This window comes from Vidua chalybeata, chromosome 3, assembly GCF_026979565.1.
Source record: "Vidua chalybeata isolate OUT-0048 chromosome 3, bVidCha1 merged haplotype, whole genome shotgun sequence".
Classification (NCBI taxonomy): Eukaryota; Metazoa; Chordata; class Aves; order Passeriformes; family Viduidae; genus Vidua; species Vidua chalybeata.
In genome coordinates this window covers 89,024,019-89,050,740 of record NC_071532.1, presented here as the reverse complement: position 1 = coordinate 89,050,740, position 26,722 = coordinate 89,024,019, and the positions used below count along the sequence as shown (strand labels likewise).

General features: G+C 35.1%; 1 protein-coding gene across 1 annotated transcript in view; it reads right to left on the bottom strand.

Moving 5' to 3' along the window:
* COL21A1 (collagen type XXI alpha 1 chain) overlaps positions 1 to 26,722 on the bottom strand; it is a 124,559-nt gene that overhangs the window by 11,105 nt on the left and 86,732 nt on the right. Inside the window, exons 15-22 of the mRNA XM_053938247.1 lie at positions 26,339 to 26,392; positions 26,207 to 26,260; positions 23,625 to 23,678; positions 8,302 to 8,346; positions 7,908 to 7,961; positions 3,755 to 3,808; positions 2,402 to 2,455; positions 1,847 to 1,918 (exon numbers count right to left, since the gene is read on the bottom strand). Coding sequence (XP_053794222.1) covers positions 1,847 to 1,918; positions 2,402 to 2,455; positions 3,755 to 3,808; positions 7,908 to 7,961; positions 8,302 to 8,346; positions 23,625 to 23,678; positions 26,207 to 26,260; positions 26,339 to 26,392 — 441 coding nt within the window. The remainder of the gene's footprint in view (positions 1 to 1,846; positions 1,919 to 2,401; positions 2,456 to 3,754; positions 3,809 to 7,907; positions 7,962 to 8,301; positions 8,347 to 23,624; positions 23,679 to 26,206; positions 26,261 to 26,338; positions 26,393 to 26,722) is intronic.

Genomic DNA, 26,722 nt, shown 5'->3' with positions numbered 1-26,722 from the left:
TTGTCTTAGTACATGTGCCTTATATAACCCCTAGATATTGAATTGAATATATAGTGATAATGAAACTAATTAAACAATTATTATGACACTGACTCCATGCTCTAGTCAATGTAAGGCATGTCCATATATGTGTCTACTGACATGTGAAGTACTCTAGTATCTGTAAGATGTATATGAGGCATATATGACACTGGACATACAAGAAACATGTGCCTTCTGGAGCAGATGATCTCTATTGGAATACTTCTGCATGGGGTTTTCATAAAACTTTAATTGCAACACCACCCTTCTATCTTACTTTTTACCCTTCAACCTTTCTCTTCTTATGAAAGTGAAATTTAATCCTACTTCTCTAAAGCAATATTGGATCTGGCTGAGAAGGAATTAATTTTGTCCATAGCAGCCCTTATAGTGCGGTGCTTTGCAATGGTGGCCAGAAAGGTGCTGATAACACACCAGTGCTTTGGGTATTGTTGAACAGAGCTCCCTGCAACATCAAGGCTCTCTCTTCAAATCCTTGCCTTTTCCTGTACACTAGGGCCAGACAAGATCTCGGGTGGAGACACAAATTCAGACTAGGTGGAGAAGGGATTGAGAGCAGCCCTGCAGAGCAGGACTTGTGCATGCTGATAGATAAGAAACTTGACGTGGCAATGTGCACGCAATGTGGCAATGTGCACGCAATGTGGCAATGTGCACGCAATGAGCCCAGAAAGCCAACTGCATCCTAAGCTGCATCAAAAGCAGTATGGCCAGCTGGGCAAAGATGCAATTCTCCCCATCCACTCGCCTCTCCTGAGACTCCACCTGCGTCCAGTTGTAGGGCCCCCAGCATAAGAAGGACATGGATCTGCTGGATCAAGTCCAGCAGAGGGCCATGAAGATGATTAGACAGCTGGTGCATCTCTCTCATAAAGACAGAGAGCGCTGGGGTTGTTCAGCCCAGAGAAGAGAAGGCTCTGGAGAGACCTTAGACCTTAGAGCAGCCTTCCAGCACCTAAAAGGGGCTTAGAAGAGAGTTGGAGAGGTACTTTTCACAAGGGTCTGTAATAACAAGACAAGAGGGAATGGCTTCAAATTGAAACTAGGTTAATAGGAAGAAATTCCTTATTTTGAAGGTGGTGAGGCACTGAGACAGGTTGCTCAGAGAAGGTGAGGATACCTCCTCCCTGTAAGTGTTCAAGGCCAGGTTGGATGGGGCTTTGAGCCATCTCGTCTAGCGGAAGGAAGGGTCCCTGCCCATGACACGGGGTTTGGAACTAGATGATTTTTAAGACACAACCATTCTATGGTTCTATGACATAGCCAGGACAGATGACCTAAACTGAAAAGGATATTCCATACCCATGTTTGCTCAGCAATAAAAGCTAAAGGGAAGGGGAAGGAGAGGAAGTTTCATTATTGTGACATTTGTCTTCCAAACCTCTATGTGTACTGAAGTCCTGCTTCCCGGGAATTGGCAGGACAACACATGCTGACAGGAAGCAGAGAATAAATATTTCGCTTTACTTTGCTTCCACACAACCTTTCCTTTTGCTTTATTAAACTGCCTTTTTCTTGACCCATGAGCTTTCTCCCATCTTATTTTCTTGTTTTCCCTGTCCTGCTTAAGAGGGGAGTGATGGAGCAGCTTGGTGGGCACCTGGCATTCATCCAAGGTCAACTCACCACAAATGCCTTCACATCAAGGGTTTTAATGGACGCATTATTGTTTTAAATGTGTCCAACTGTTATCTAATAATAATGATGCATTTAGAGAAAGGATTTTGTAAAATAATGATTACTTTTAAGAAAAGCACTTCCAAAAAAAGATGCAATTAATGTAAAACTGGAAAAAATTACTTACCTTTAATCCCTGGGTACCAGGAATGCCTGGGTAGCCTGGTTCACCTGGAGCCCCCGGTACGCCTAGATCTCCCTGAGTAACACAATAGCTTTGTGTCAGTGATGTGCTGTGTGTAAAAACACACATTGCATGTTTCTCAAAGCCACATGATACGCTTTGGCTAAGATATTTTGAAATTTTACAACTGAAGATGATTGAAATATCTGAAGGATTTTTGAAGGGATGGTGAATATAGAGAAGCCACATTCAGTACCTGTTTTTATTGTCTTTTAATACAGTTGATATTTCAAAATTACACAAAAAATACTACCTCAAGTAACAACGTTTGCAGGTTTGAACTTAATGAACATCTGAGTTTCACAGCCTAAAATCTAGTATAAAATTAGTAAGAATAAGTCATCACATGGATTTTGATGCAATGTGATGTCAACTAATGTTTTACTGTGAAACAAACTGCCTTATAATTAACCAAGGGAAATAATGGAAAGTTAGTAAATAATGCAGAAATAAATGAATCCCTTCTTTTAACTAGAACACTTCCAGAATAATATTTACCTTGGCTCCTGATGATCCTGGTTTCCCCTGTATTCCTGGTTCACCTTTATCACCCTACATAACAATGCGGCGGATACATCATTATGTTTTGTCACATGTGGCATGTCAAGCAAACATAAATAGACACTGTTGAAAAACTGACTCTTAAAAATGGGCCCAGGTAGTGACTGAAAGGTTGAAGTTCTTCTCCATTACAGGCAGCCTGAATGTTTCTCTCAGGAAAGATGAGATACTGATGGCAAAACCTGATCTGCCAGCTTCTGCATACCTGTCCCATCTCCACCTGCCTCATTTGCCTCACACAGTTACAACAAGTTTGTGTGTACTGACCTCACATTTCCATCATCTTATTTAATTGTCTAAGTCAAAATACTTACTTATGTTCTGGCTGTTATCACAGCCTATGGAATTAGACATATATTCAGCACGAGGATTTGCATTAAATCTAAGAATTATTGACTACATCATGATGGACTTCTGTAAGAATGAGCTTATTAAGAATGATTTTCTAAGAAACAGCTTATATTCTAAGTGAGATAAGAATACAAAATAAAAGCATTTTTCACAGACAAAAATACAGCTAATTAATTTTTAGTTGTATCACAGGTATTCAACCTTCTTGACCACAGAAAACATTAATACTTAAAAAAATGCTACTGTCAGTATACAATTATAAATAAATGCATATACACTTTTGGATGCAGAATAATGTATGGGGGAAAGGGATATATATGTAAATGCAAAGTTAGGGAAATGGATTCTGTATTCCTAAATATTCTCTAGGACATACAATTCAATACTTACTTGCAATTCAAGCCAAAGCTCATTTTGGATTAAATTGAAAAGTTACACTAACCAATCTGAATTTTTAGTATTTATTTTAGCTTTTGAGAACATTGGTAAAATTAGTTCTTGCTGTAGTTGCAGTGCAATCAATAAAGTTACATCTGAAATAACTTTGGCACCTTGGGTGGAAGAAACAGCACATAACATTATTGAATACAATTAAAATATAAATAAATGTAACATGGGAAAGTTCAGATGTATATTGAGAATTTTCTGGTTTCCAGCATTGCAGAATATTTTCCAGGACTGTAAAACTGAAACAAACTCTCATGACCATTTCCACAACTGTTAAAAACCTCACAGGATGACAGGCACCATTTACTGAGTTGTATTAACCCCTCTTGAGACTGAACTATCATAAAAGGTAACACAGGGAAAATCATACAGCTGCTCACCAATATTCAATACACCAAAAAATGAGCTACAAAGTCCTGGCATTGTCACATCAAATTTGCATACAAAGCAGTCGTTTATCAAAGTCACAAGCAAATTGAGTCAAATACTTACCTTAGGCCCAGGAGCTCCAGGTAGACCAAGTGAACCCTCTGGTCCCATCAAACCCTATTTATTTATGAAAAAGAGACATTTCTGTACTAAAACAGAGGAACAATGAGCTTGGTATTGTATTAGTAGCATCATTATTCTATTTCTTTAGTGAATTAAACAGTAAATACAGTGTCTTTTATTACTATACAGGCTATAGTTTCGATACAGTACAGTGGATTATTTAAACATTTTACGGTCTAACAAAGGGCTACTGTGCAATAGAAAAAAAACATACAGGAGAAATGAACAGTGCTGTCATGGAATACACCTGAGAGAAAAAATTCTGCAACTCAAGACCCAGTCTATAATGCGTCCTTAGTTGTAACTGAAAGTGACACAAAAGTTTCTTGGCTTCTGTTTAGGGTTTCCAAAACCAAGAAAAGTATTTGTGCATTTCATAATTCTCTTTCTCCTTTCTGACTGTGTGTCCCCCAAAGGCTGCCATAACTTGACCCACTGTGCAAATTTTGCGGAGATTTATCAGGAGCAGTTAACTTTTGGGGCCACACTTTTGTATCTTCTGCAAAATCTTCAGAGTTAAACTACTCATTCAAGAACCCAATATCTTCTGCCATTTCAGATCATGACACTTCAGTACATGTACAAAGCCAAAACAACCTCTTGGACTCCACAAAAGGAATCATGTTCATGAAGGCATGTTTAGCTGCATGTTCCCTACATAAAATAAGAGCTAAAGAGTATTAAATCATCAAAGGGCTGACGTCCTTAATTTCTATTTAAAGCTAGTCTCAAGTATACATTAGAAAAGAAATCCTTCTTTGAAATCATACTTTCCAGGAAAGAATTCCCATTAATCACATTTTCCACATCTAGTGTTAACAATTCTCTTTTTCACCACTTTGCCTCGCTTCATTTTTAATCTAGAACTGCATGCATCAATAAAATCAATATATTATTATTGTTTTACTTGGATTTGCTCAAATACTGTGGAATACAATCTGCAATACAAGCAGCATAAAATAAAAGCATAATGATACAGAAATTCAAACAATTAAATAAGGCTTGGAAACCTAACCTGCCAGAGATTAAATGTTATCAATTATTCCAACTGATAATATTTTCAAAATTCACTGTTATTGTTGTTATTTAATCTTCACTTTCATATAAATCACCTTCTATTTAGTAACAAATGTTAGGAACAATTCACTCCCATGACATTATCTCAGACTTCTTTCAAAAGTTACATGTAATCAAAACCATATATAATTTCTCACACAGATAATAACTCAGATTTGCAAAAAAAAAAATTTAAACTTTATTCATTTAAAACTAAACTAAAACTTAAAGGATGTCTTTGTTTCCACAGTAGAAGAGAAAATTCAGAATTCCTAAAACAAGAAGTAATTCTCTGCAGCCATGTTTTTCAGAATTTCATCTGTTTTCAGGTATTTCACCAGTGCTTTACCATTAACCAAAGATTAATACAAACTAACCACAGATTAATTCATGTTTATTGCCTGCTTCGCGGTAAGAAAATACTGGTTGCCAAAACTTTCCATCAATAAATATAGCAGCCTGTTCTTTAGGCCACATCACTGGATCATTTCTAGTGAAATCCACATCAGTCTTTGGGTTATAGAAGTGGCATATGCTCACAAAAAAATGTCCCTCATTCATTTTATCTTATACAAAGCAGAAATACTATAGGCACAGAATAGCTTCTTTTTTTTTTTTTAATTAAATCAGCTATGTGTATATATCTACATCGACCTGCAAACACACACCAGAGAAGGCAAATGAGGAAATACATTTAGTATAATTAAAGGTCAAGAATACATCTGCAGGAAAAGGAGAAATAAAGCCCATTTTTCCTTTCTTGCACTTTCATTACTAGGTCATATTTGACTTGTTTTGTTTAAAAAATTACACAGACACTACTAAATGAAATCAGCACACTGCAAGAAGGAAACTTTCAGATGCAACATAGGAAAAGCTTGTGAACATAATCTGAAAATTATATAAAATTAGAAGAGAAGAGAATGTCCTGAACAAAAATGTAGAACAATTCAGGGACATAAAATGTAGCATTATTGTCCTATTTTGCAGAGCTGACATTATATGTCAGGTAAATTAATAAATTGCTGGTGTTGGCAATGCAATAGGGATAGTCATTACTGAAGAAGAGCTTGTTACTGAAAAACTTTCCCAAGCTATTAATAGACCATCCACAAGCTTTCCATCTGTGTTTTCTGGAACAAACATATTCAGAGTGACTAATACAAGGAAAATCCCACTATCTTTTCTGGTTTAAATTCCCTAATGCCATATAATACATTCAGATATTCCATGCATCAATCTCCTACTTAATTTATCAGGTGATGAAAAGAAAAATACATTAAATGAATTGACAGGAAAGAGGAATAAATTATTTTCAAGTGTATCATGAACCAGATGTTATTTATCTAAATAAAATTTGAAGAAAATATGGTAGGTGAGTTAAATAAATATAAGCACTTTGGAATCCCACAAGGCTTTATTGGAGTTGATGATATAGCCTTTCCTCCAGCATTTTGCTCAACTTTGCTCAGAAAGAAATGGAGAAAGAAATTCCAGCAACAGGCAATAAAAATAGTTAGGAAGCTCAGATGAGAGAACAAATGTTGATGTGTTAACTAAGAGAAGGGACATTTAAACTTTCAGTTCAGGCAGTGTTTCATCCAAATTTGATCTGGACAACTGCAATAACTAATTGTTAAGGAGATCTATTTTTCCCAGAGATCTTTAGGAGATAGCTGGAAAAGTCCTCAAAGTTCATGAAAAAAAAAATAACCAGTGTATTTTATATAAAAAAGGCTTTCTGACAGCTGTAATATAGTGATTGTGCCTGTGGTAGTCAGGAAAGGAAGAGATGCTGTTTGGGTAGGGGGTAAGTGTATACTCTGTAGGAAATTCAAAATGTACTGGATGACAGAGTAGCCCAGAATTTTGAAAATTCCAAATTTCAATTTCTGTCTCCAAAACAACTATATCAGTTTTAACAGAGGAGAGGAGTGGAGAGGAGAGGAGAGGAGAGGAGAGGAGAGGAGAGAGGAGAGGAGAGGAGAGGAGAGGAGAGACAAGGTATACCATGAGGAACACTCCAGCACATCAGTATATAAATGATGCTTAGGTTAGTAGTTCATACCCAGATGGCTCATTTGGCATGCAGTGACATGCAATTACACATAATCACGCATACCAAGATGGTCAAACATATGTGTTGCTAACCTCCATCCAAACAAGGATTCTCTTCAGAACAGGAATACTGCAGTAAGCCCAAGTAATTTTGGTTTCAGGTTTGACCTTACGCACTCTAGAAGATGGTAGCCTTAGCTAGGATGTTAAAGAGATTCATTTTAATGACAGGATTAAAAGGTCCATATTGAGATCCTTGGCATCCTCTTCCTTCAAGGTTCCTGTCATCCAACCAAGTGAGGCACAAGCTACCACAACACCCCTGCAGTCACTGAAAGATGGAAAGAATAGTCCCTGAAAAGATTATTCCTGTCATGCAAGGAAAGGTAGGTACTATGATGGTCTTAACAGTGTAACAGTAGTGATGATTGAGAAATTAATATCAAGGCCCTTTCAGAGAACCACTGAGTAGTCTGTATTTGTCCTTGCAGATATAAATATGTACTACTTCTACTTTTAACACTACAAAGGGGACATCAGAACGCCCTTTGTCTATCAAAATGGATGAAATCCAGCCTCACTATTGTATGTCAAGGAGAAGTTCACTGATGAAGATTTTCATAGGGAAAGACCTCAAAAAATGACGGAAGAGATAAATCATGACACAGACAAGTTATTAAACTGAAAAATACAATCTCTTAACAACCATCAGAATCCAAGAACTCACCTCTTGTCAAAATATCCAGAAGCTTAAAGTAATGGCAAGGGTAACAGAAAAAAACAGTTCTCAGCTTTCAGCCAGAATTTTCATGCTGCAAATATGTCATTGAGCTAAGAACTTACATTTACCATAGCCTTGGCTTTCCAACCTGCAAATGCTAGTTTGCTCCTGTATTTGCCATTGCATGTTAGTTTATGACAAGCATAGAATAGCAACAGCACAATTATTTGTTCATAATAACACAATTTTGAAACTTACAGTATCTCCTGGTGACCCTTTTGCTCCTGGTTGACCTGGTGGTCCAATTTCACCCTGTATTTTTTACATAAAGAGAAAAATTCTATGGCTAATGTATGTATACTTAACATTTTTTTATAATTCTTTAACTATGCAGATTTAATTAGTTAATATTGTTTCTCAATGTATTAGGAAATTAGCATGGTTCCTTTTAAACTATTCATTCCTTCTGGAGTAGTTGAAGTAAAACCTAGTAAGAGATTTTTAAACATGACATGAATTGTTTCCATTCTTTTGCAGCATGATTTGATGTCATAAATCCCCACTATGAAAACTCTTCTCTAAGCCTGAGCCCTTAGTTTGTAATGGGTATATAATTATAAGTTTCAACTGTGTTTTGAACAACTAATAGTACCTTTTGTCCTTTTGCTCCTTGATTTCCAGGAATTCCAGGAATTCCCTGAGAAGGAAAAAAAAACTTTTTAAATATAGGAAATAATTTCACCAGAATTTTTTTTTTTTTGCATTTGCCTAAATGGTTTGGGTTCAAAATATGGGCAGGGACAAAGAAAACAAAACAGAAGATAAAATAACAAAACAAAACAACCACAAAAATAATAACAAAAAACATAAAACCAACAACAAAAAAAACTCAAGAATAACAAAATCCCTGAAATCACCAAAAACACATAGGAGAAAGAGTTTCAGCTGGAAACATGCAGACTACTCTAGGGATACAGTGAAACACTAATGTTGAATTGCTCCCCACTGCTTTTGTTGCAGTAGTCCATGTCTAGTGCTCAGCAGGCTCATATGCTCTTGCTTGCCCCAAAACCCTGACTGACACATGGAAAGGAACCATTTTACATTATCCATAAGATTTCCCAAATAAGTTAAAGCAAAAGCCCTGGTCAATTGGACCATCAGCATGACAGATCATATTATCTAAAATACAGTGACTTTAAAGAGACAGATACACTTTTCCTTGATGTATACTAGCTTCCACATTCATAAATACTTGAAGATCTCTGCCATTTCCTCAGCATCATTACTCATTCAGCTCTACAGTATATCTCACATTTTTCTACCAGTGATCATTTAATCAAATGTGATTCAGGTTAAAAGAGAACTGCATATGCTAAATGCAGAAGTCTACATTCAGTTAGTCTATTTTTCTCTCAACTTAAAACTATTCAAATTTTTTTGACAATGTTTGTACTTAATGTTATGTACAATGTTACAGACAATGTTATGTACTGCATAACTAATCTGCAGCAAGAATTTGGCTAACAGACTTTACATTTTAATCTAATATTGAAAATAACATGTTGCAGTGAAGACAAGAGGACTGTTCTAGACACCACTGAAACAAATGTATTCTGTGAGAACAAAATAGCATGAATGTAACAACTATAACCTAATAGTTTCCATATGAATTACATCTGTGCAAAAGATAGTCCCATTGTTTTGCAGTTTACACCCGCTTTTAGTAAAAAATGACCCTGCAAAGTAGAAACAGTTCGTTGGTCAATGGCATATGAGTTAACAATTACATCCAGATCATTTTACAGATCATCAAAAATCCAATGTATCTATCATTAAAGGAAGACATCAAATAATGCAATAAAAAGAACTTGAAAATAATGCCTCATACTGAGACTTCCACCCACATTATGTTACATAACTCTTCTTAACTTTTGTCCAAAATCTTCTTAGATCTTTAGCACAAATAAAGAGATGGGAAGTAGGGCATGTTTGTCACCACATTTAGGAATTTCCAGACCCATCTGTCAGTTCTCAATATAATTATTTAATATAATTATAATATTTAATAACGTAGGTGTTTTTTTCTGTAGCTGTAAAATATAAATCCAAATTACAAGTATACCTGTAATGTAAACAAGAATTTCATATATGCTGAAAAACATCCCACCAGGCAGCAGCCTTCTTGTCCTGAATGTACCAGAGACTTTCAGTTACATTTCTGTGCAACTTGGAGGGCTCAGTTCCACACACTTATCCAACACAACAAATGATTTACCATGATATGGGCATGCCTAGAAGAAACACAATGTCCTGCTGAGCTGTGTTGATCTTTCTTGGTTAAAACAAATTGCTGGTACACAACATTTAAATTTATATCAGTGACAAAGAAAGATGAAATTCCAAGAACAACAATTGTAAAATTAAGTCATATTTCCTTTCTTTCCCCCCCAGTTTTCTATCCCTTTCTGACTGATTCTTCACTACTGAGGTATGTGGAAATTAGACCCTTAAGTCAGTGAGAGCTGGTCTAAACCCTTAAAAATTCTCTTATGGTTCATTAACATTCACTCAGCTAAGAATTAATATATCACTTATGCTGATGTGAGTGATTTCCAGAGTACATGGGGTAGAGATTTTCAGTTACTTTTCACATGGAGACTGGCACAAAAGGAGAAGTGGCTAATTTGGTCATAAAGAATGACTATTTCCCATGAGTAATTTTTCTGTGTAGCTTCTATGGTTAAGTAATTATAAGGATTAATTTCTGTAGGATCAGCTACAGAATACCTAAAAATTTAAAATTGGTTGTTTTGTGATTATCTGTCCCAATCTATTACTTCCATTTACATTGATAATCTCTGGTTATGCCAATTAGAATTATTTGTACTTTCTCAGAAGACAAGTTTAAAAAGTAGTTTAGGTATCAAGAGTTTCTTACCTAACTTCTAAGACAAAAGCCAAATCAAGCTTTGGAAATGTGCCTTGTTCCCAAACAGAGATTTCATTCACAATACAAATCCTTAGAATCTGAGCATATATTTAATAAGATGACATAACACTAGCTAAGCTGTCAAAGAAACCTTACTTTAAATATCAAAAAATGCATTCTAACTTTAAAATGAGGCAAAGCAATTAGTTTTATTCCATTTGTAAGACAATTTTTTTTGAAGAGTATATTGCAACTAAAATTATCACAAATGCCTGTGTTTAATCAAAATTTAATATGAAACACATTCATCATGCAATTTTTCTGCCACTAAGGGAAAAACAATATTTGGAACTGCTACAAATGGGAAAATGGCCACCCACTGGGAGTAATAGAATCAATGCTGTGGAATAGTTCATGATTCACTGGCCTATAGAAAAAAAAACCCTGCCTTTGGGGATGTCTTTTGCAAAGCTATTGAGCACATTTTGTTCATATAAAATATGAAAAGGAGTTGGAATTCTAAAGTTTCTTTTTCCTTGCCTTTCCATAAAATGCATGTTAAATGGTTTGTATATATCACATATGCAGTTATAATAACAATAGAAAGTAGCAGTACATTTCTAGCCAGAATATCTAACAATCAAGCCATCTACTGTGTTTTACTGATTTCTGTCCCTGTGTGAGTTGGAGAGTTTCTATACTTTGAATAAGTTAATTCGTTCCTCTTTTTCTTTTACATCAAACATCATGAAAGGCTTATTCAGTATTTCTTCATATTTAAAAATTAAGTTAATTGCAAGTACTGCCTCAGTTCTTTCAGCATCGTCAATCTGACTTCATCAATTACCTTCACTTCATACCAATGCTTTCCTCCTTTATTTGAAATTTTCCCTTAAATGGGAAGTCTTCCTTTACCCCATAAAAGCCTGTAATATTATTCATTATTTTAGCCTTTATCAGCAAGTACTATAATCACATGAAATGTAAAGTCACCAAGATAGTCTAGCAAATATAATTCCTTGGTTGAAAGTCATGTTTATTCTAAGAATTCTCAACTGCAGTTTTATCACACACAGCTGAGATTGTGCCTAAAAACTAATGTCATCGTGCACCTGTCTGGCAGCTAACTAAGATTTTTGGAGACTGGGTAAGGACTGCTGTCCTTATTCTTTATTCAGCCTCTGTTGCTTGTTTAATCATTTATGTTCTACCCTGTCTCACCTGTACCTAGAAGCCTGTCAGCTTTCTAAGGTCTGGTTAGGCCTGGGGAGGCTTTGCAGGGTAACCCCATGACCTAAAGTGACACTTGAATGCCATGTAGATAATTGAAATAATCTCTAGTGTCACTGATGGTGCTGTGGGATAGCAGATCTACCCTTTGAAAAAGATGTCACTCTGCTCTAAAAACTCTGTCGTGCCTGCCAGCTCTGCAGTTGTCCTCATACAGCTCCAATGGCTCTTGGTGGCCATGCCTAGGCAGCCAAATCCCACACACCTCGATATCTATTTCTGTCTCAGTATCACATTGTAAAATGAAGCTCATCTCAGTATGCAACCAAATCCCTGGATGCAGACTTCCTCAGCTGCAGCCTGCACAGCTGGGACTTCAAAACACCCAAAAGTATTAATTTGTATCTGTTGTGATGATGAACCTGAATTATGATAGCTAAAAAATTCTGTATAAATATTCTATTTTATTCCAATTTCAACAATTTAAATAAATCTTCCATTCTTTGATAATATCTGGCAGATAGAATGGATTTAACTGTAATAGAATGGAACTGTAAGAACTGAACTGTAAGAGGAAAATGTTTTCACAATCCCTGGAAAAATTTTCCTGTAGTTTTCATTAATCATGAGGTGTCTATTTTTGTTTTGGATTATATTAAACAGATGGACTTTCTTCCGTGCAGCCCCACAAAAAAATCCTTTAAGGAAATTGCCTGGGGCCTCATATACAGTTTAACTAGATGTAAGCATTTTTACTTAAGACACAAGCTACAATTTTGAAAATATTTCCTGCTTTTTGTAGCTAGTACAAGGATTATTTGCATCCTCCTTATGGTTAATTTTATACTTGTAAACAGCAGAAGAAACCATGAAGATTTTTTTAAAGAACAAAACAAAACTTATTTTAGTCTTAAAATTGGTATGTATTAGCTTATTTTTATTCTTTATTTTCTGCTGCTGTCTTTATTATTACACAATTCTTCAGTGCCTAGTAGGACAGGATACCCTATTATGGAAAGTAGGAATTTCTAAGCTATAGGTAACGTATTCATAACCATAAAATTTTATCTCTTCTCTGGAAGATGTGAAATTATAGAGTATTTCCAAAAGCTATTTTTTTATGAGCAAACTGCTTTGCAGTCAATTCCCCAGGTAGATGTAGAGAACTTTAGTATACTTGTCTTTATTATCTTATTTTCTTCTGATAAAAAGATGTTTTTTTCTATCATATATGAGTTCTCTAATTTATGATTCAATCAAATGGTTCATTCCACTCTGAAAAATCTGCAATTCTGAGATGACCCTAAAGGGTTTACATAAATTACAGCAATAGAACAAGATACACAAAAGATATCTATCTATCCATATGTTCCCATGATCCCTTTAAACACCTGGAAAACTCAACTCTTTATGTATTATTGATCCTTATTTGAAAAAGCCTACTTGATGATACATGAGAGATTTACCGGAGACATGCAAAAAAGTACAAGTCAACCCATAATTTGGATGAAAGTACAACAATCGAAACACTTTTTAAAGGATTATAGCAAATCCTTGATAATCCTAATAGAATAAAAGAGACAAATCAAATTTGGATAATGTATAAAACTGGAAAAGAAATTCAATGAAGCAGAATCTGCTACTACTGAGTAGTTGCAATTGATGAAAGAAAAAAAAAAAAAAGGCTACATACAAAGAAGCATTCCCATAGACATAATGACTATCCACCAGACCAGCACAGCAGCTTTAAATTAAGTTCAGGAAAGGAAAAAGCATTAGCAAGATCTTTGCAGTTATAAGACCTCAGTTTTCAAATACTTTTTTGGCAAATCAGTTATTAGCAATAAAATACACATGCTAAGTAGAACAGAGTGACCTCTATTGCATTGCCAACACCACGGACCTTGGAAAACTATAATCCAAAAGTTGGAAATACTAATAGAAAATGAAAACTATGTATATCTTGTCACAGGCTGAAACTGGTGTTACTCTTGTTTCTTGTAAAGAACCCTCAAAAGAATCAGACTTGCCAAATCATCATGGATCCAAAGGTGGGCAGACAAAATTGACCTCTCAGCCCGGCAGGTGACACCATGATGCCCTCCCTCTGCCTATGGTGCTAGCATCAGCCTTAGAGATTGTGATAACCAACAACCCATCTGCCAGAAATCCTACAAACTTCTAAATGCTGACAAACTGACCCATGTTTGACACTTAAACATGCTGATACTCAAGCAGTTACAAGCCTTCAAAATGCTTTAAAATTTCTCCACCACTTAAATTATGGGGAAAAATTTATGGGGGTCACAGCATCTTACACACACAAGACAGGGCAGGCTGAGGCCAGGAAAGCCTCCCCAAAGGACACTGACTGCTGCTCTGCTCCTTACACCCACCACATAACCAGAGTTCTGTCCTCACAGGTCACACTGATGCAGATGGACCAAGTTTTCAGCCACAACTCTTTCCCATAGTAAGGAACCACTCAGTTAAATTAGCAGTGAGTAAGTTTAACAATAAATCATGCTCTTTTTTTCTTTTTTTTTATTATTAAATATGGTGGATTCTGTGAAATTGGTCACAGAACACAGCAAAAGAAAACAGTAAAACTGTGTTCCAAAAGGGATTGTAAAATTTCTACAGAATTGGTCCATTGCTGTCTATTAAGGATGGGCCAGCCTGCATTTTTGGCTAAGAAAGTCTCAAAGCTCTGACAGAGAGTATCTGGCAGTAAATAACAGGTGAAAATAAAATAATTTTCTATATGTTCCTATCCATTCCCAGAGAAAAAGTTCTGTGATAATTCCTTTAGTCCAAGTCTGTTTGGCAGCTGTTACCCGTTTAAGAAATAGCTAAGAAAAATTGGAACAAAGGCTGGGACAAAACCCTTCCAGAGCACAAAGAAAGAAAATCTCACCTTGACTCACTCAGCAATTATTAAGGCTAAATTTAAGTACTAAAACTAACTACTAAAGCAAAAAATATTTTGCACAATAAGAGGCAAAGGTTGCTTCTTAAAATGGTTTAATAATATTAGCAGAAATAGTACTTAAAACTTGCAAATGGATTTAAATTCACTCTTATTAAAGATCATGGTGTTTTGTTTTGCTTTGTTATGGATCAGAAGCCAGACTGTATTCTGACAAGATTTTCCATAGCTTCAATTCACAATAATTTTAGTATGGAAAGATTAAAAAAAATTTAAACACTTACTGTGCCACATTTCCCCAAATTTTCTAGCACTATATTTACTTGAGTGTCTGAAACTTGAGTATCGCTTCTCAATTACACATTTAAAGCTGTTTGTGGACAGGAATAATGCAGTGCTATTGATCAAGAAGGTCACACAGAAGAAACACAAGTAATTAATTACATTGACAGCCAAACTACCACTTGAACATAAAACTAACAAAGCAGCCCTGCTACAAGTTTTTTGTTTGTTTTTCTCTTGTGTATTTTCTGCAGGGCTTCAATTAAAGTAACTTTTATTAATCCAAATATCTAAACTGTCTAAGACAGTCAAACCAAAAATGACCCCTTCTATTTGAGACATATATTTAATGCTGAGTTGAATGCAGATATCAGTTTCACTGTAGAAAAAAATAATATCAAAGAAATAGACTAAGTATAGACTCATACTTGACTACATGAGGTGAAATGAAAACCATTCTGGGTAATTCTCAGAATGGAGGCTGTAGATTTGATGCCAGATACAGCACTTAGAGCTAGATACAGCTAGAGTGCTTTGAATCACCACCCTGACCACAGTTCTCAAGGAGGCTGTAATTTAGACCTTTTGAGGACTCAGGTACAACAATTTTTTTCTCTGGCTTCTCCCATGTTGAAGAAGAAGGATGACTAGCTAGAAAACTGGCTACATTGTTTTTAGTCTGTTGAAGTTGGATCAGAGGAAGGAAAGTCAATCATCCTTTTGGTAAACCTCTTTCTATTTGTGCTTAAGTAACTTACCATAAACATACTGCAAAGCATAGAAAAGAACAACAATGTGCAAATGAAATCAACTGAAATAATAAATATTTATGTCTGCTACATTCTAACCAAATGTCTTCCTCATACATACTCTCTATGTTTGGTTTTTAAGTATGGCAATCATCTGGGGGAAGTTTCTGCTTGGTCTTCAGAGTCACTGGAAATTCCAACAGATATTTACCTAAGTCATAAAATGTTAAGAAGAAAATTGCATGGCAAGAATAAAAGGAGATGTTGTTCTTTAAAGATTAATCAATGATTATTGGAAACAATAATCGTGAAACAATGATTATTGGAAATATAAACATCAATTTTCCTGGCACTAACAGGTCAGATGCCAGCCCAATACACAACATATACCAGTCCAAACATTCTCTTCAAGCCTTTTCTCTTCAGAAAAGCCTTTCTTAGATGAATGAAATTAGCACGCATGTTCAGGAATGCTCTAAGTATTACTAATGACATCAGGTGGATCCAAAAGAATGCAAATGAGTCCTTTAAATATCACATCAAAGGAAGTGAATGTTGAGCACTTCAGTATACTTATTTTATTCCACTGTACCATTTAACTGCCAAGATCTTTACTAGTTATTTTTAGCAGGGTGAAATAACCAGTTACAGGCACACACACACAAACACACATGTAATATTGCTTTAATTCTTGAATTTATGCCAAATCAACAACCCCACTTTTAACTGATACTTGATAATAAAGAAATTTCTGATAAAGAACACAGGATAAATTTACACTTGTGTGGATTTGTCCATTCAACTTTTCAAAAATCTACATTTGATCAAGTCCAGTGACTTTTTAGAATGTCTTTTTCTCAGTCCAAGAAATAGTATGTTAAGTAATATACTTGAAATGTATCAGTACATCATTTGCTCAAAGTAACAAAAACAATTCATCACAAATGTTTTTGAATGATAATCTGTTGTAGTTAACTGATGTTTTCCTGCTTAAAACACATTGTCATATTGCATATTTATCATGTTAAAATGCCAAAGAAACAATTTCTGTAGGAAAACCCACTGCAATACTAATACCAAGAAAATATAGTTTCTGGTACTGAGAAAAAAGGTAGTGATGTTTGTAAGCATGTGCATATCACAGTCTCTGCAATTTCCTAAATGCACAAGCATTTAAATAGGCATACATTTATTTGTATTTTTGGGGAATATTACCATGAGAGAGTATATTGGATGTGTAATGAATATACCCATACCACCAAATTGATTCATTCTTAGTTTCAACCCAGATCCCTAGACTCCCTCTAAGCCAACCTGAAAACATTATAGCTAAACGCTCAAGCTACATATCATCTCCTTAGAGGGAAAAAACACAGGTGGAGCAACATGTGTCTTACTCTAGACAGAATAAGCTTATGACAAAACACTTCAGCTGGCAATTAAAGCTCACTTTCTAGTACAGATAATCAAGATGAATAATATCGAGCTTAAAGTCTTTATGTGAAAATTTCCAAAAATACCCCAAATTAATGCATAGAAGGAATTGGACTCTTCAAAAGAGCTGGTGGGTTTGTGTATAAATAGGTCTAGCTCATTGGAATCACTCATGGAATACAAATAAATCATCACTACCACTAATTTTGCACTTCGAAGTCAATTACTGCACTCTTTAACAAAGCTGCACCTTCAAGTGCTCACTGCAGGACAATTCTTTCAGAATCATACTGTTTTAATACTCTTTTTCAGTTTATAAAGTATTAACAAATTATTCAGAGACATTTTAACAAAATGATAAGCACCTATTTATTAGAACATAGCTCATCAAGGCAGTAGAAAGATTTTAAGTTGTTACAACACATTTGCCATAGATACTTCTATTTCTATGTTCACAAAACATCAGCAATAGAGGAGGAATGCCAGTGTCTAACCTCTATCAGCATATGAATCACTAAAAAAAGTGCCAGCCATAAAAATGTCACCATAGCATATGAGCAGAAAACAGAGTACTCTGAGTACCATTTACAACTACTTACAGGATATGATATTAATGTCTACAATGGGTTTACAACTAGACCTCCTTTCATATTTCCTTAAAACTTTTAAGAATTTCCCTTCGTTAACATTGCATTTGTAAAATAGTCTTAAATAAATGCTAGCAGGGCATGCCACCTCTTCTCTACATCATTTTTCAAAATTATCAAATTTAAATTGGCGTTAGCTGAAAAAAATAATAAAAAATACTTTCCCAAGACTCTGTAGACAAAAGAAGGACAAGAAAGATATTATAACTATAGCAAATTAATATACTAATGTAATTGCACTGTGTGAGGAAATAAATTTAAAAATTTGAAATCACGATAATCAGGCAGAAAGTGTGAATTAGTTTGGAGAGAGATGTTAGCTTTACAACTTAGAAAAGCAGGCATTATTTTCCAAGCTGTATTAAATTAGTGGGTCCAAGTTTATTACAGCATTTATTGTGGCCCCAGTCCAGGCTGAATTCAATGAGAATCTTTCCACTGACTTCAATACACTTTGGATCACCAACTATGCTGTCATGTCTTGTACCATCTTTGTCAACTGAGAATAATAAAGTAACTCAGATTAGCCTGCCTGAAGTTCTAGAAGTCTTTTAATTACCTGTTTCATTACAATTCTCATATTTATCTTCTTAACAGCAATTAACTCTTCTGTAATTATAGCATGGAACGAATTTAGTTAAAATAATTTGTCAGTCAGAATGAAGATAACCTAGGCTGGAAATAAAGTTTGCTCAAAATAAATACAGCTACCTAGAAGTTATACTTGACAGAAAAACCTGCATTAAGTCTAAAAAATGTGTTTGAGCTTACAGCACTATGTAATCAACAAATGACGGGAGCATTGTGCGGTCAAAGCTGTCATCTCCCCCTTTCTCAAGTGAGAACAAAACTAACATCTGTTACGTAGCTCAAGCACTCAGAAAGTCATCAGCAAGACTCTGCCCTGTCTACCTCAACAATTTAGATGTTAGAAGAAGGAATAAAGAAGCAATACCAAAAAGTACATTCAACTAACCAAACCTAGTTGTAAAGAAATAATGATGCATGTCACATGCCTACAAAAATCATCACTTTCAGCTTTTTTACAAATTGTTTACGAATAAAAAAATCATCTCACCCAACTAACAACTTTTTTTTTTATTTATTTACAGGTAAAAGTCAGAATTTTCAAAAAGAAATAGGTGTTCTTTTGAGAGCCACAAAATTTGCAGAGGAAATGCTAGTCTTTACATCCCTTACGACTGTAATGCTGACACCTTTGAAACACAGGACACCAGAGCTCAGGTCCTACTATCAAGGCATCTCAGACTAGTAGAAAAGCATGTATATCAGATCAGAAACTATAAATTTTGATAGACTCACACCAACCACTTTGTTGAGTATCCTGATCACTTTCCTCTTAAAAAGTGACAGGAAAAAAATTATTCTTTATAGACTATTTACAAAGAGAGTGCTATTTTATAGCAGGACCTAATTTAAGGTGATATAAAATCTGAAGGAGTATTTAGTACTCTATGAAATATTTCCACAAGTAATAAATTCACACAACACATGATCTCTTGAGCACTGGAAATACAACAGGATCTTTATGCTTTAACCTATGAAGAGATTAAAAGTAGAAATTCAATAATCAGACTAGGTGGATAAAAAATAAAGTAAGTTTCAGAAAGGATTTTTTTCACAAGGCCTACTAAGCAGATATACAATAGAGGTTTTAGGTTTGCTTTTACCCTAAGTAGTTCATAACTCAGTATGTAAATGCAAATACAAGACACAAATGTTGATTAAATGGCATCTTAGTACCTAAAATTGATACAAATCAACATAACATCAGGAGCATCAAGAAAAACATTACATGACAGAGAGGAAAATAATAGTAACAAAAAAACCCCAAACTTTTTCTGCATTCTATTATATTACTAAGTAAGGATTGTTCTTTCCTTTTTTTCTGTTTCTATCAATCTCAGCAAAGCTATTAAATGCAGTAGAATTACATTAACTTTGTATTTGCTTTCCAAACACACAGGATATCTGGCCATACCAGTTTGTTCTCAGGATTTCTGCATTATGAAGACAATATAACTTTTATGTTGTATCTTGTAGCATATTTCAAAAAGACGTATTTCAAAAAGAATTCTGCTACCATTGCCTAGCATAAAACACACATTTTTTTCAGAGAATGCATTGATCTGTATCTGGCATTCCTGATGCAGTTATGAAAGATCAATAGACAAACCAGGAGTGTAGGTATAACAGTGGGAGTCAGGTCAGAAGCTGAAAGTTATGTTGTGCTGCTATTGCTGGCACAAATGAGGCCACATCTGAGATCTTGAGATGTGACCTAAATATTGAGACAAAACTCTACCATTTTAAGTGTTTGCAGATGTATTTCTGAAAAATATGAGTTCTGGAGTGTAAACACGATCAGTTGCAAATGCTCAGACATATTACTTGTAGCAGGAGAGCATATGCTAGGCCTAGAAGAGTGCTATAAATGTCCTGCCAGCTTTACCCACAAGCACTCACTTCAGAGTTCCTATCTGCATAATTGCAAACACAAGGAGCTTCCACTGAAAACCAGTTCTGAAAAACCCTACCTACGTTAAAAAGCACAGTCAGGCTGGAATTAAGCTCAAATAAATCTTGATTTATTCTACAGACATTTGGTCCCTAAAAACAATGTATTTATCAAAACAGCCTGTCACCAGTAAGATAGATGACTAGCCATTGAACTAAAGTGACAGCATGGCCTGGTTTTGTCACCAGGAAAATGAGTTTGATTACTACCTTTATCAAATCCTAAATTATTCTGTCCATACTGTCACATGCTATTCTACAGAGTGGGTAGAGCTGGGATAGTCTGGTTAACTGAAGTTCCAAATAATAATATTGAGAGAAATCAAGCACATGTCTTGAAATTATTTACTTATCTCTACAACCTACTTTTTCTGTTTGTAACTTTGGGGATTAGTAAGAGAAATAATATACCAGAAAGTATTCTGTCCAAAAAATAACCACACATCTCAAAGGCTGGAGGCAATGGGAGGGAGTTCAGTTCACCTGTGTTCTCCATTCTAGACAGTTGCTCCTTAGATGTCTCAACATGCATTCATTTCACAACCATGTTATTTTTATTTGCTTAAGCAAGAGGGATCATAAGATGACTATTTTTTAAATCATCAACTTAACAAATTAAGCCATGTCTAACACTAATGTGGGTAAATGAAAGAAATAAGGACTGTCTGCATATCTGTTTGTGTGGGTGGGGTATCCACACAATCTGCTGAGCTGTCCCAGGGCCACAGCTGCATGTGGCTGGTCAATGATAAAACGTTGTCCAGCTTCAACTGTATCATCCAAGGCTTGTCTTGTGCTTAGGCAGCCTATTTGGCTGTGCCAGGGATGGCACAGCACAGTTCAATCCCTCTCTTCCACACCAGTGCCCTAACTATAAGGGTGTCCCACCAGAGAAGTTTACACTGAATTCCACAGAAGGGGAGCTGAGAGGAGGTGCTTACACATTATATTTCAAATACACATTGGGAGAAAAACAGAAAAGCACAAGCAGTAAGTTGTACAAGATAGCAACTCACAGCCCCTAAAATCCAGCTCACTTTCCAACAATTACCCTCTACTTGCATAGAGGAGCCCATATATCTCACAGCTGAGGCCAGCTTTCATTTTCCGCAACCCAAACACACATTGATGTCGTACTACACATTTTCACCTCAACATTTCTGCACTGAACTGCAGAAATGCTGCTTTTTGCTCCTCCTCCAGGCCCTAATTAGATGGGAGCACTGTGTTGGTCATGCAGGATGGTGCTACAACAGCAATAGAGGCAGATAGGCAGGGATGACTCACTGTCTTACATTCCCTAATGGTGACCTTGAGGCAATTTCAGGGTCAGCACATAGCCTTTATACTCTTCAGAACCTCCACTGATTATAAATGAAGGATACAATGCAATTTAGCTTGCTCTATTGGGATTGTTTAATTTTTTTGTAGTTGTTTATATTTTGGAAGTCTCCCTCTATAGTATTTTGAGATGATTTTAAAAGACTTCTTAGTACTTTTAATGTCTTAAATCTACCACTTCATTTCCCTTTAAAGCAAAATTATGGGACTTTAGTGATGAGTTTACATTGTTTAAAATAACTGCTTAAAATGTTATATTGTGAATGTTATATATATAATTTACATTAACTTTAAACCAAAATACATTTCAGTAGTAGATACAGTTCATACATAACAAATGCAATCACATTAGAAAGACAGCTGTTCAAGTATTAAATATTTAGTTTTCTCTAGGTCAGAAATGTCCTTTTCCTTCCATTTCTTAGATTAATTTTTTAAAAAATCACAATGACCAACTAACATTTCTTTTGTAAAAATGAAAAGAGACAAACCAAGGCAAGGGACAATAATAGAACTCACTTTTATCTCAACACATTTGTTAAGGTGTACCAACTTACAATAAACCAAAATCCCTTCAGTTGTATTTTATGATATTTAATTAACACTCAGTCTTTCTTACATATGGAGACACCACAGACTCTAAAAGGTTAAAACACCTCACAGTTATTTGGGCCAGAAAAAGAGGAAGAAATAAAGCTAAGGGAGGAATTGTATGTGTTTTTCACTTAAGCCAGACAAGTGGGAAGAAAGTGTCTTGGGCATGATTTCTCAGTGTTTTGCAGTCTACTCAAAATGTTTGAGAAGGTTTTGGTGAATATATAAAAAATTTAAATGAAAAACTTTCAGAATTTTTCAGCTATAAGTGTTATTTCCAACTCCACATTATCAAAACTTTCTATCATATTTCAGATCCTGTAACTCAGATCCTGCCTCCCATTACTTTCAGTACCACAAAATTTCTGACTGTATAAAGCTGTATCTCTTTATCTTACAATTCTAAATGTAATTCAGAAGGCAATTCATCTGTAAGGCAGTGCTCCACCAACTGAGCTCTGTTTACTGCTCTTGGCCTGCAGAAGAATTGCTGATGGTTTGATGACAGCTGGCTGTCTCTCAGCACTCAAAGCTGCTATCTTGGCTCCTCTGCTTCAAGCAGTCTGCTGGCCTGGAAGGAAACAAGGAGGAACAAAGGAGGACAGCGAGGAAACAAGGAAGGACAAAGCCTGGCTATCAGATATTAAGGGGTGGTAAAATGAGTTGCCCAAATACCAGCAGAAGAACAATGTCTTTGGAAAAAAGCAAAGCAAAAATGAAGCAGCACAGTCCCCAGCTAAGCAAGAAGTACAGACGTGAAGATAATATGGTGTAAGAAGATGCAAGGAAGTAAAAGGCCAGTAAAAATGGGCAAAGGAAAGGCAGTAATACATAGTGAAAAAATAGACTTTAAAATGTGATTAACAAGTATTTGCAAGAAGATACTAATAATTTCTACTACCATGTAGTAGCAATGAGAGTCAAACCCATCCAGAATCTTTCCTCAAGTAAGTAATTATTAATATCTAACAACATCAACAGGACAGAAGCCAATAATGAGACAATTTTATACCATATATATATCTTTCAGTATATACAACAGCAATATGGTGAAGAACTTTTTCTTTTAAGGCATCTTTGACTTTAAGGGCTTGTTCATTGCTTTTAATTAAATCAAATTTAAAGATGAACAGCAGAAAATAAACAAGCATTTCTGAAAAATAGATATATCAGTCAATTCAAATCAACATAAATTAAATATGAAGTATAATAGGTATTAGCTAAAAAAAAAAAAAAGACAAAACCAAACAAAACTAACAAATCAGTACATAAGGATATGTCAGGAATTTAATCACTTACAGGCTCTCCTCGATGTCCTTCTAGGCCTGGAGATCCAGGCTGCCCAACTTCTCCCTTAAAAAAAAAAAAAAAACTTAAGAAAACAACCTTATTTTAATAATAAAAATAATTCTTTTAAATAGTAAATAATATTTTTAATCTAAGTAAAATTTCAAAGCAATACACATTGAGACTTCACCAAACAAACATCTCTTAACAGTTTAATACACAGCAAGAAGTGTCATCAATCCAATATTCCCTCATGTTGTATCTGACAGCTGTCAAACAGCTTGCAAAAAGAGATGAGAGAAGATTTTCTGTTCACTCAGAGCAGCAATTTCTGGTAGAAAAAATGCATAAAACAATAACAGACTGTTACTGTCTAATTGTTAGTAAAAATAATAGTATGAAAAAATATTTCAAAGTACTTCAGAATTCAGCAATACGAAAAGTGATCAAACATTTATTAAAGTATGTATGATACTGAAAGATTCTGAAAATCTGAATAATTCCAGAAACAAAAGCACATAAACAAGGTAAAGATATAGATGTAGATGTAGATATACACACAGACACATATATAAAATAATCTGGTACTAATTAACTTAAAATTATAAGAGCTGGACTTCAAGTAACAATAGGAAGCATCTGGGTTTTCAGCCATGTTTTTTCCACATTCTTTCCCAAAATGAATATTGTAAAAAACCAGGAAAGCTCCAACAGAAATTTCCTTCAAAGACAGCCTGTTTTTTACTGTTCTGAATTTGATTACAGACCCAGAATGAAGCAATGTTTTATAGCAAGCAGATGTTGAAGTCAGGGTAACAAAATGTTTGAATGAAAAATATGGCTTCTATTAACTATTGTATTATAAAATTAATAAAAACTAATGAGCACATCATATTTTTGGTACTACAATAAGAAAAATAGTCCAGAAAATGTCTTTCAGTTTAAATGTACACATATTCACACAATATACTGAATTCTCTGTATATTGCTTACAAGCATAAAACATATGAAAGTACTCTCCAAATTCATGCTTTAGCAACACAATGCTTCACTCTAAATTGCCACAGTGACAGTTAAAATTTTATGTTAATGGTAACTGTGACTATTACCTTCCATGTTATCAAATACCAGAGAAGAAAAAAAATCTAATTTTTTTTCCTGTGTTCTGAAGTACCTGAGAAGGAATTTCTTCTCCAACTTAGCAATGATATCTGTGTATGTGTGTACATATATATATATATATATATATATATATATATATAAAATAAGAGAGGATTCATTTGAAATAAATTCTTGGAGGTAACCAAGCTCATCTCACAGATAATAGAAGTCTAGTCTGGACAATTGATGGAGGATTGATTCAGTGGACCAGACACCAGGAGTTGAATTCCACTGCTCACACAGAAATTTGGTCATACCTAAGATAGCCAATGGTATCTTGTGTACTCTCACTCCTGAAAGGCTTTCCATAGGAGTTATGTCACATTTTTCAGCTCCCTGAGGATGTTATGGACACTAATGCATTTCAAATGCACCAGGGGCTTTTTATGTGCACAACTAAATTGATACCTACAAGTCTGCCTTCTCTGAGCTGAATTACTCTCCAGACTCCACTGGCATTACCCTGGATCCACCTCATTGACAGCTGCTGCCTGGAAGGTTTTAGGTCTCTCACAGGTCTTGTGTCATATGTCCCTGCTGCAGCAGTTGTCACAGACATGCCAGCTGCATCCCCAACTCCACTAGGCAAACATGGTCACAAAACAGAAGATCCAGATCTCCAAATACAGCAATATGAACTTAACATTCAAAGTGCACTCAGATTTTTGCATTTTTGGACCTTGAAGTAAGACCTTAATCTTGAGCAGCCCTAAATAATTTCATTATTATTAAAAAAACCTTATAGGAACAAAGCTGCTGTTGAAGAACTTCTTTAGATCAATTCAGTTGAGCATTTACATCACATATTATTAAAATCTTTTCCCTGTGGACTTTTAACTGATACTACTGAAGTCTATGTTTTCACAAATTAGAACAGTGCAAGCAACAACTTGTCAAGCAAAACATCCAGTAAGCTCACAAACTGCAATACATTCTAGAAATACCAGATCCTGCTGCCTTTTTTACAGTAGACACATACTTATTTGACTTGAAAAACTGTTCTACATTAAATATGAACAGCACTGCACAGTGAAGAGAATAAAAACACGTACAAAAATATTAATCCAATACTGAAGGTATTTCCCCCTAATTTTCCTGCAGCTCCCTTCAAAAGCAATTATATTCTCCAGTGTATGCTTGTATATAAATCTCTTTAAAAGAATCACAGGGTGAGAGAAACACAAAAGGATAAGGGAGATAAAGTATAAACAATCTCTAGTGATCACTAATACACTCTTAATAAAAGCTTTTCCTTTGCTCAAGGAACAATTGAAAACAATGAAGTCTGCTCATTGCTACAGTAAACTTCCACATCTCCCAGTAACATTATTTTGATTTCCAGTAATGCTCCACAGAATAAACTCAGTATGTTTACACCATGAGCAATGCTATTGAAGGCTTTTATAAAGATATTAATATCCATTTCTACATACCTTGAAGCCAGGACTGCCCGGTAATCCATCTTTCCCATTTCTGCCAGGGTCTCCCTGTGGCAACATTTAACAGTAATCAGCAGATAAATTGACAAGCAAAAGCTAACTACAAATTGTCTTCAGAAAACTTACAGATCGCCCAGGCAGTCCTGGAAGCCCTGTATCACCCTTCTCTCCTTTTGAACCCTGAGAAAAACAGCAAGTGGAAAATAAGTAGTGCTCAATGTTTATGCTGCAAATTCAATAGATTTAACCAATAATTCATGTATGTTATTTCTTATTTTGAAATATTACAGAAGATCTATTTCTTTCTTAACTCAGGTAGTTGTCAATTAATAACTACAACCCCATTACCTAAACAAAAATATGCTTCAAACTATAGAAATGCTAAACAGACCCACTTTCAAATTGTTTAAAACTCTAATGAAACACATGAAAAAAATATAAGGCCAGGTGAAAATATAGCTGTTAACACTGGATGGCCAAACTATACTCTCTGCTTTATATAAATTCCAG